This window comes from Nicotiana tomentosiformis, chromosome 4 (assembly GCF_000390325.3).
Source record: "Nicotiana tomentosiformis chromosome 4, ASM39032v3, whole genome shotgun sequence".
NCBI classification, from domain to species: Eukaryota; Viridiplantae; Streptophyta; class Magnoliopsida; order Solanales; family Solanaceae; genus Nicotiana; species Nicotiana tomentosiformis.
In genome coordinates, this window is record NC_090815.1 from 128,391,268 (window position 1) to 128,402,873 (window position 11,606).

General features: G+C 42.8%; 1 protein-coding gene across 1 annotated transcript; it reads left to right on the plus strand.

The window, feature by feature from the left end:
* The first annotated feature begins 10,871 nt into the window (after positions 1–10,871).
* LOC138910510 (uncharacterized) lies at positions 10,872–11,384 on the plus strand. Its single transcript, XM_070201754.1, has 2 exons — positions 10,872–10,920; positions 11,008–11,384. Exons 1-2 carry the CDS (start codon positions 10,872–10,874, stop codon positions 11,382–11,384), a joined length of 426 nt encoding a protein of 141 aa, XP_070057855.1.
* The last annotated feature ends 222 nt before the right edge of the window (positions 11,385–11,606 follow it).

The following is an 11,606-nucleotide window of genomic DNA, read 5'->3' on the forward strand; positions in this document are numbered from 1 at the left end:
CTTTTCTCATTCAAACTTTACACTCAAAGCTTATTTTCTACTCTTGCATCTTCTTCAGAAAATCCCTTTGCTTTATAATTTTCACACCCAAATTTCTAGAACTCCAATTAAACCGCATACCATCCTAATTCTCTTTTGCCTTGTTCATCAATGGCGAAAACGTACAAACAGTGCCGCAAAAAGAGGTCGCTTCTTCATCACGACCTACCAGTGGTGAAGATACGGCGGAGCTCCACCCTGATGAATTCGTTCCGGTAGGGTGCCCAACCATCATCGACTTTAAGATCGAAAAAGCCTCCTCGGTACCGTGCCGATGTGAGCCGATCTCGAGGTACATGTATTCAATCACTGAGAAAATCCTCGACAAAGTGAAAAAGGAATGCAACTAGGGCGAAAAGCATGTGGTAGTCCCATCGCTTGAAGAATCAATTACTACCCATGTGGAGGGGTTCCTAAGTGTTTACACTTACCCCTTCACGTTGGGTCCCTTAGACCCTGTCATAATCGCCTTCTGCAAGAGATACGACGTGACCCTCGGTCGGATCTATCCTTCTTTTTGTAAAATAGTGATTCTCCTCCGATTCTTCTCGAGCAAAATTGAGGGGTGTCTTTCACCCTCGATCACCTTATGCACCTTTACAGTCCCCGACTCTATCGAGGAGGAATAATCAAGCTTGCTCACCGAGCCAACAAAGCCCCGTTCTCGAGTAAAGACGTGACTCATGATCGAGGTTGGATGGGCCGATTTGTTCGAATCAGGACTTCGAACCTGATCCCTGCTGAAGACATGTCGTTTCTTGAGAAATGAAATATGAATCGTGAGTGGTATTTCCCTTTGAACGTTCAATTTTGTGGTTTTGCTTTTCATTTTCTTTATCTACTTTTTCTATGTTGTTACAGTTGTGTCCCAGATGCCAAAACCAATTCCGGAACTTAAGCAATGGGTAGAAGGTCTGGTGTTGCAGAGACCATACTCCGAGCGTGCTTGGATGGAATTATCAAAGGGTCGATGGGAGGCCCGCAATCATGGGAGGCCCCTTTTTTCCTTTGTAGGCCTTGGGAAGGACGTTTCCATGAGGCCCCCATCTGGTGACGAAGAAGTCCTTCCATCTGCTCTGAAGTAGGTCAAAGAGAAGAAGAGAAAAAGGGCTTCGAGTTCCCCGGTCTCGGAAAAGTAAAAATCGGCGAGGAAGTTTCGCAAGCCCAAGGAGGGCTCCAGTGTTATGCCTTCGGACTTGATCCGCCGATTAAGGGATGAGCCTGAAGAAGGAGAAGAGGAAGTAGCCTGTGTGCGGGCTAATGTTTTGATACAAAAATCCTCCGAATCGGTGGAGGTTGATGAGGGAGCTCTAGCCATAATTCCTAAACCAGAAAAGGTTGAGGCCACTCCGTCCTGAGCTGAGATGGTCGAAGGAGAGACCGGGGGCGAGGCTTCTCGGGCAGCGGAAGATGTCTCGAGGGATGAGCTCCGTCTGGTCGATATTTCTGGATCTCCTAAGATTTCGGACGCTATGATCCGTGAGGCCAACATGTTGGAAAATCGATCTTACGAGGGTATTGAGGGGGCGACTAATGTCCATGGCTTTATGGATGGGCTCGAGTCTACTGCCTCGGAGGATATTACCGGGTTCGGTGGATTACCGGTACCGAAGAAAGTATCATCATCGGGCGCTATCGCATCTTTATCAAGCCTAAACCTGGTGGACCGATTCCCGGCCCCGAGTGTTAACCCCGATCGTAGGCGGAAGATAGTGCTTTCCGTCCCGAAGGATGCCCGAGTTTTCTCTCCCCCCCATGGGGATTGCTAGTTACCTTAGATCCTTGGTGACCGAGGAGGATCAAGCCATGATGAATGCGGTAGGATCCGCTTTCCTTTTCAATGAGGCCCAACATGCTTTGAATCGTGTAACTTTGATGGTACCTCTATTGTTTCTTTTATACTTAGAGTTATAGATAATTCTAACATATTCTTCCTTGTTTGCAGGCTTCGGTGTTGCATCACGAGGCTTTCCTCCGAACCCGGGAGGAGAATAAGGCTGAGGTTCGGGACCTTACTGAGAAGAGTGACACCTACAAGCTTCTTAGTGAGAAGCTTCGGGCAGATTTGGTAATGGCTCGGGATGAGCATTCCGAGATGGCTGAGCAGGTATTTCGAGTGCTTCACGATAGTGAAGATGAATTGGAGATAAATGATCCGATTCTACAGGTCCGACATAGGCTCGAACAAATCGGACGGCTCCAAATGCAGGTGAATGCGATACAGGCTGAGGCGGAAGAATTCAAAAAGAACATGGACATTCTAGCCTCGAAAAAGGAGACTGTCCAAGCTCAATTGGAGTCGGCCGACGCCCAGCACCAAGCTGCAAAAGAGAAGGCCTCGGTGCAGGTCGAGAAGAACAATGAGCTTTAGTCTCTGTTGGATTTGGCTGTTTCTGATAAGGCAAGCTTGGCCGATGAACACGAAATGGCCAAATCCGAGGTGGCCATAGCCAGATCTGAGGTGGCAGTGGCCAACAAAACAGCTGATGCTAAAGTGGCCCAATTTAGGGTTGATGTTGAGGCCATCCAGGCCAAGGCCAAGGGCATGGTGGATCATGCAAAATGGCAAGCTCGAAGGGAAACCCTCGAGGGAATTCATGCCCAGGGTTTCGACATTATGGCTGAGTTCGAACATGCTAAAGTAGAGGAAGCCAGGGCCCGGAGGCTGGACTTCCCTGAGGATGACTCCGATAGCTCAAGTGAATTTGAAAACGGAGAAAATCCCGTTGGTGGAGATACAACCTCCGATGAAGACCAAGCCACTTAGGACTTTTTACTTTTTGCATTTTTTTCTGAGGCCGTTTTTGGCCGTTTGTAAGTTTTTGTGTTAGGCCGATTTTTCTTTGTACAGAACCTTTGTATATAAATATAAGGCTTTTCTTTACTTTTCGGCTCTCATATTTTTCTTTTGCTTTGTTAATTATATTTACAAAGTTTGAAATGCCTTAGCATGAAATAATAAGGTTGTGTTCGAGGGTTCGAACAAACCTTGCCTTTACTGCCTTTCTGGGTTAAGGCATTATTAGGGTTAGATGTTACCCAAGTTTTTCTCCAAAATTTTCTTACGTTTGAGACTTTGCCAAGGGTAGTCTTTAGAACCGGTTGTGAAAGATTTCTCTTTTTCGAAGGCCTGTTTTTGTTACAGATTTCGGACGTCTCCGAGCCGTGTTAGATTAGTCGTAGCCTTTTATTTGGGAGATACCCATTGGGTTTGTTTTCATATTTTATCGGGCTTTCCCGAGATAATAGTCCGCGAGTGGGATGGTCGTGACCTTTAGATATCGGGAAGTTGCCTATTTGGTCTTTTGCTCCCGAGGCCCGATGACTTGGGTTTGTTTGAGTCGGACAGCAGTCCTCGAGTGAGGGGATTGTCATTCGTATTGCACTTATGTATTTGCCCTTGGGCTTTTTATTTTCGGAAATACGAAACTCTTTGATGTGTAAAGAGAAATGTTTTTACATAATATGACTGCAAGAAAGTACTTCTCTTTATTCTCGATCGAGACAATCATACATCCGTACATGTTTTATGTCAGGGTTCGAACGATCGTCGTGGGCACGTCTCATTTTGACCATTTGGCCCTTACATTTATGGTTGTCCAACGGGACGGGACGGGACGGGCCCTTACATTTATGGTTGTCCAACGGGACGGGACGACATTTAGTCGGGACGGTGGCAGGACGGGATAAACAGGATGAAACGGTAGGCCCATCCCATCCCGCTAACAAACGGGATAGGACAGGACGAGACAGTTTTGCAGGCCTTAAGTGGGCCATTTTTTTTAAAAAAATAATTATTTAAGCATTAAGTTTGGCAACGGCTAGTTTTTTGACAATGACTAAGTTTTTAAAGTTTGCAACGCTAGTGTTTTGACTTATTTAATAAACGTAAAAGTTAAAACGAAAATTAGGAAACTAAGTAAAGAATTATAAAATATTAAAACAAAAGATTTGTTATGAAATATTTTAGTAATTATAATAGATTTATAATTTATTTAATATAATTTCAAGCCATTAAGTAACTAAGTAAGAGTGTAAGGCAATTCATAAAAATAATTCACCGCTTAGAGCCTTTTATTTTATTAATAAAACTTTCAAATCTCACATACAAATATAATTCTTTTGAAAAGCACATAATCTACGCAGCCAACTTCTAGGAAGGGTTCTGTTTGAATTAGGCCTCTTAGTAGCCAATTACAAATTATCATACTAATATTTGTAAGCTCCTATATAGCTTCGTTATAACTTATCTATAATTTCTCTCGGACATTATTCTGGAATTGACAATGTTGATTGATGTTCCATGAGTTCCATACCGTCATCGCTCCTAGTGCTAAGTATCTCATTGTATTCTTCTTCTTCCCTAGTGGTTAATTTTTCAAAACCAAGATTTCTTCTTTCTGAATCAATCCAATCTCTGAAGTAGTTTTCTCGCTAGAGTTAATGTTTTGAAGATAGTGCATGTCCGAGGGTAGCCCCCCCAGTATACGAGGTTGATTGCAAAGGAACCTCGGATATTGTTGTAGTGATCTTCGGTGCTAATTCGTAATCGAGTTCGATTCTAAGTTAGCAGGTTTTATTTGTTGCCTCGTTAAAAACCTTGCCGAAAAAACCTATTAGGGAAAAAATTGGTCTGAGGGAAATTGAGTGCAACACGTGCTTTCATACATAAAAGACTTCATACCGTTCACTGAAAAATCCATCGTCGTTTCGTGTCGACCACCTTCAAGTGTTAATCTGCAATAGAAAAGGAATGGAAAAGGGGCGTACCTTAACAGTGGTACCGCTTTAGGTGAGATATGTTCCAATTTCTCGACAGTTGTTTCCCATCCATCATTCCGAGCTTGTATGACACTTTTCCGGTGATTTCGAGCATTCAGTACATTCCCTCCCAATTCGGACTCAATTTTCCTTCATTGGGGTTTCGGGTGTTGAGGGTGACTTTTCTTAACACTAAGTCCCCGATGTTAAAATATCAAAGATTGGCTCTTCGATTGTAGTATCTCTCGATCCGTTGCTTTTGGGCGGCCAATCGAACGAGGGTGGCTTCACGCCTTTCGTCCAATAGTTCTAGGCTCGAATTCATGGCCTCATTATTTGATTCCTTTGTCGTATATCGAAACCAGATACTCGGTTCCCCGACTTCGACGGGTATTAGCGCTTCGGCTCCATAAACTAATGAGAATGGGGTAGCCCCAGTACTGGACTTCGAAGTTGTGCGGTATGCCCAAAGAACTTCGGGCAGAATTTCCTTCCACTTCCCTTTGGCGTCGGTTAGCCTTTTCTTAAAATTTTGGATGATGATTTTGTTGGTCGATTCTGTTTGTCCGTTCCCGCTAGGATGATAAGGTGTTGATAGGATTCTTTTAATCTTATGATCTTCGAGAAATTTGGTCACTTTGCTGCCGACGAACTGTTTCCCGTTTTAACACACAATGATGGATGTCATCCCAAATTGACATATGATCTGATCCCAAATAAAGTCGATGACTTCCTTCTCCCCAACATTCTCGAAGGAATGTGCTTCAACCCATTTAGAAAAATAGTAAGTCATAAATAAAATAAATTGAGCTTTACCTGGTGCCAGTGGTAGAGGGCCAACGATGTCCATTCCCCACTTTATAAATGGCCATGGTGACAAGACCGAATGAAGAGGTTCCCCGGGTTGGTGAATCATTGTGCATGCCTTTGGCATTTGTCACATTTTCGAACAAATTCTTTCGCATCTTTTCCCATATCTATCCAGTAATAGCCGGCTCTGATTACCTTTTGAACCAATAATTCGGCACCTGAATGATTTCCATAAGTGCCCTCGTGAACTTCCCTCAGAACATACTCGGTATCTCCCGGTCCCAGACATATCTCTAATGGACCATTTGAACATTCTTCTAAACAAGGTTCCATCTTCGGACAAGGTGAATCGTGCTGCATGAGTTGCACAACGGCCCCTAAATTCTTTAACTACTGACCTCATGAGTTGCACAACGGTTCCATCTTCAATACCAAGTTAAGCTTGTGGGATTTATCTTGGCGTGGCATTCTTTAACTACTGACCTCATGAGTTGCACAACGGCCCCCAAATTAAGCTCGTTTTCCTCGACCGATGACCCTAAGTTTGCGATGGCATTTGCCTCGCTATTCCGATTTTGAGGCACATGTTGCAAACTCCACTCCTTAAATCGGTGTAAAGTTACTTGTAACATATCTAAGTATATTTGTATTCGTTCTTCCCTAACATCGAAGATTACGTTAACCTGATTCATCACGAGGAGGGAGTCGCATTTGGCTTTGATCACCTCCGCTCCCAAGCCTTTGGCTAGTTCGAGACCTGCAATCATGGCCTCATATTCGGCTTCATCATTAGTCAATTTCATAGTTCTAATAGATTGTATAACCATGTTGCCTGTGGGTGGTTTTAGTACGATGCCGAGTTCGGGCCCTTTTGCGTTTGAAGCACCGTCCGTGAAGAGGATCCATATTAATGAGGACGTACCAGAATTTATCAACAGTTCTCTTTCGACCTCGGGTACTAGGGCCGGCGTGAAGTTAGCTACGAAGTCTGTCAAAATCTGAGACTTAATTATTGTTCGAGGTCGATACTCAATATCATACCTGCTGATTTCTACGGCCCATTTGGCCAACCGTCCCGAAAGCTCGAGTTTATGCAAAATATTTTGAAGTGGATAAGTTGTTACAACGCATATGGGCTGACATTGAAAGTATGGTTTTAGTTTCCTAGAGGCGCTTATGAAAGCGAGCGCCAATATTTCTAGGTGGGGATATCTAGTTTCGGCCTCACCTAAGGTCCGACTGACATAATAAATGGGAAATTACGTACCTCGTTCTTCTCGGACTAGGACTCCACTTACTGCTACCTCCGATACTGCCAAATACAAGTAAAGTTATTCATCTGCCCTTGCCGTGTGAAGCAGCGGCGCACTCGATAAGTACCGTTCAAGATCTTCCAAGGCCTACTGGCATTCCGAGGCCCAAGTGAAATTATTTTTCTTCTTTAGCAACAAGAAAAATCGTTGGCCCTTATCGGAGGACTTTGAGACAAATCGCCCCAGGGTGGCTATGCGCCAGGTTAACTTCTGCACGACCTTTACGCTGTCTACCACCATGATTCTATCGATAGCTTCGATCTTGTTGGGATTAATCTCGATTCCTTGGTTGAATACCATGAACCTGAGAAATTTGCTTGACCCGACCCCGAATGCGCATTTTTCAGGGTTCAACTTCATGTTGTATTTCTTCAATATACTAAGAGTTTCCTGCAAGTGCTTTAAATGATCCTCTTCTCGCAGGGACTTAACTAGCATGTCATCAACGTAAACTTCCATAGATATCCCTATTTATTCTCCGAACATCCGATTTACTAGGCGTTGATAAGTGGCACCAATATTTTTTAATCCAAATGGCATTACATTGTAGCAGTAGGTACCATATTTAGCTCTGAACGAGGACTTTTCCTGATTATCCAGGTTCATCTGTATTTGGTTGTACCCGGAATAGGCATCGGAAGAACTGAGGATCTCGTGGCCGGCCGTGGCATCGTTCATACAATCGATCCTTGTAATCTACACACATTCTAAGTTTGTTTCTTTTTTTAAGGAATACTACTTCGTTTGCTAACCATTCGGGGTATTTTACTTCACGGATATACCCTATTTTAAGAAGCTCGGTTACCTCGTCTTTGATAAAAGCATGTTTGACCTCGGACTAAGGTCTTCTTTTTTTCTTCATCGGATGGAACGTCGGGTCCAAACTTAGTTTATGGGTGGTGATTTCCGTTGAGATCCCTGTCATGTCTAGATGGGACCAAGCAAAACAATCCATGTTAGCTATAAAAAATTGAATAAGCTTTTTCCTGAGCACAGGATTTAACCCCGTGCCCACGTATACCTTTCGTTCGGGCAGATGTTCGATTAGTATGATTTGATCCAGCTCTTCGACCGTTGATTTGGTAGCGTCGGAATCATCGGGGACTATGAAGGATCGAGGGACCCCATAATCATCATCTTCGTCAGCCCCCTGCTTCTCTAGTTGGGTTGAGGTTGGCATTTGTGATTGCTATTTGGTCTTCTGTTTTCCCTTTGAAATTGACCCATTTTTCGATGAGAGTGATGATATCGGAATTACTTCGTCAACGGCAAATATTTCCTTTGCGGCGGGTTTCTCCTAGTAGATTGTTTTAATTCCCTCTGGTGTTGGGAAGTTTAGAACCTGGTGAAGGGTCGAGGGCACTGCTCTCTTGTTGTGGATCGATGGTCTCCCGAACATGGCATTATACCTCATGTCGCCCTTGATCACATGGAACTCCATCTCTTGGAAGGTCCCAGCCACGTTTACTGGCAAAGTTATCTCGCCCTTAGTAGTTTCACATGCCATGTTGAATCTGCTTAGCACTAGGGTCGTGGGAACAACCTGGTCCTGTAGACCGAGTTGCTTTATGACCCTCGATCGAATGATGTTGGCCGAATGATAAGTAGGGATTTTGACTACTTATTTGCACCTTTTGACTTTCGTTTTAGTTCATAAATATTTAAAGGTATTCCCGAAAACTAATGAAATATGCGTACTTGCAAGAGTATTGAAAAATGAGCCATTACGATGAAATCCAACTCAAGAAGGAGTGCTTTTTAACAAGGACAAAAATAAAGCACACAGGCTCAAGTGCGGACCGCAGATTTCTATCTACGGTCGCAAAATATGAAGAAGAATCAACATAGCTTCAGTGTAAAGTGCGGACTACACAATAATTGTGCGGCCACAGAAGTCAAAGTTTAGAGAGTTTCAAATTCAAGCCCAACAAGAACTGTAGACCGCATTATAATTATGTGGTCGCAGAAATCAAATGAGCGGTCGCACCCAGAATTATGCGGACCACAAAACTCAAGAGTTGCGGCCGTAATCCAGAATTGTGCGGCCGCAGAATCCACTCCTGTCAAGAGCTGAAGAAAAGTGCGAATCGCACACAGAATTATGCGGCCATAGAACCTCCAAAAGGGCAATTTTGTCAGAAAATTCCAGCTTTGTATAAATAGACTACTTTCACGAAATTAGGTCAAGTTTTGAATACCAGAAAATCTGTAGCCGTTTTTCTTTACTCTTTTTTATATTGTTGATTTTACATTAGATTTTCATCTATTAATCATTCAATATGAGTTTTATCATCTTTTCTTCTTTATTTTCTTCATTACCCACTATGAGTAGCTAAATTTCTAGCTAGGGTTGTGACCCAACCCTAGTGTGGGAACCTAATGGGTGTTTGATTTAGGGCTTGTTTATGGGTGGGCATGTATTATTTAGCCTAGTTCTTGCTATAATTGTAGAATTAATGGTTGCAAACATTGGTTCAAGCCTATTTGACTTGGTCTATACTTGAGAAAGAGAGACTTAGTCTAGAAAAACATGGCTAACAAGAGTTTGGGATGAAATCAAGAGATTGATAGTCCCAATTAAAGGGTTGAACCTAGAGATAGTAATACCCGACTTGAGCAATTTGTCAACTGTTTAGTTTAATACCCATTTGGACTTGAGAAAGCCAAATTGGGCAAAACCACTCTCTTACCGAGAGGTATTGAGTGGGTATTTAAGTGTTGACTTCTATAATACATCCCGACTAACGAAACTCACTCTAAAGCCCACAACCCGTTAGGCAAACACCTAGGTGGAAGTTACAGCCCTAGACCCTTTACAAATTTGAAAACCAACAGCAAAAACATTCTTCTCTCGTTTCATATATTTCAATTTCAATCCTTAGTATAATTTTAGAAGTAAAATAAAAACAAAGTTTGTGGAAGTGCAACTTAGACGTGCTTAGACCAAATACATACCACAAATCCCATCTATGCTCCCTGTGGATTCGATCCCAACTCCTAGTTGGGTATTATTATTGCAATCGACCGATTCACAACCCCAATTTGAGGTGTGACTTAGTCAAGATCAATTTTTGGCGCTGTTGCCGGGGAGCATAAAAAATGGATTTAGCTATATATTTGGTTTTGTGTGTGAATTGTATTCTTTTCCTTCTGTGTTACTAATCCTTTTGGCAAAACAAATGTAGGTGAAACAATGGCTCTCAACAATAATGATCCTCTCGAAAACATGCCTTTGGGGGATGCGGGCATGGAATATGACCAAGTTGAAGAGGTTCCTCCTGAACCTCAAGCAAATAGACGAGGCCGACTGCCTCAAGACAACGTTCCCGTTCCACCCCCACCTCCACGAAGAGCGGCTCCACACCGGGTGTTGCCGACTGAAGGGTATGCAAGTGCCATAGTCCCGCCTCGCATTAGGGCGAGAAACTTTCAAATCACAAATGTTATTCTCACATTGCTAGAGCAACGAGAATTCTTCACCGAGGCTCCGAATCAAAATGCGTACAAACATTTGAAAGGATTTGTAGACACTTGCTGGGGGAGTAAGCAGACAAATGTCTCCGAGGATGCTTTAAGGTTGAGGCTACTTCCTTTCTCACTACAGGGGAAAGCCTTGGATTGGTTAGAAAGGTTGCCAAACCATTCCATCCATACATGGGATGAATTGGCGGAGAAATTCATTGCCAAGTTCTTTTCTCTTGGGCACATGGCTACTCTTAGAGATGAGATTCTAGCATTCAAACAAGAACCCAATGAGCCTTTGCATGAGATATGGGAGAGGTACCGAACTATGGTGAAAGAGTGCCCGAACATTGACTGACGAAGACTATGATTTAACAAACTTTTTATAAAGGGATCAATACTACCAATCAATGTGTGGTCAACCAACTTGCCGGTGAAAATTTCATGACAACACCATATGCCAAAGCTTGTGAAATCTTAGATAAAATGGCGAATACTTCATCGGTATGGAAAAGTAGAGAAAATGTTCCTCAAGGTGATCCAAATATGATTCACATACATAAAGAATTGCATGATCATGGGCAAGCAATTGCCGAGTTTACCACTACAATGAATCAATTAGCCAAAGCTCAACTTCAACAAGTTCAAGGTCCTAAGCAAGTAAATGCAATAGAGGGTGTCAATATGATGGTAAATAAGAGAAGGCAAAAGGCTCAACAAGTGCAAAATCATGCAGAACAATATGTTCAAGCAAATAGTGGGTTTGACCAAGATGAATCTTACAGTGAACAACAGGAAGAAGTACAATATGTGAACAACTTTCAAGGGCAAAGAAATAACTCTCAAGGCAAGAATCAACAACAATGGCGATCTCAAGTTAATCAAGGGAATTGGAACAATCAAAACAACCTAGGTAATTGGAACAATCAAAACAATAAAGGAAATTGGAATGGTCAAAACAACAAAAGCAATTGGGGTGGAAATAGTCAAGGATATTAGGGAGGAAACAACCAAGGGGGATGGAACAATAATCAAGGGAATCAGAGGTTGAGCTTTCAAAGGTCCCCGATGTATCAACAACCAAACAACCCGCCTATTTATTCTTCCCATGATCCTAGCTCTTCCAACAATGAGATGGGGTGAATTGAGAACATGTTTAAATAAATGATGGAGAAGAATGCCGACTCTGATGCTCAACTAGCCTCTCATATCACTTCAATT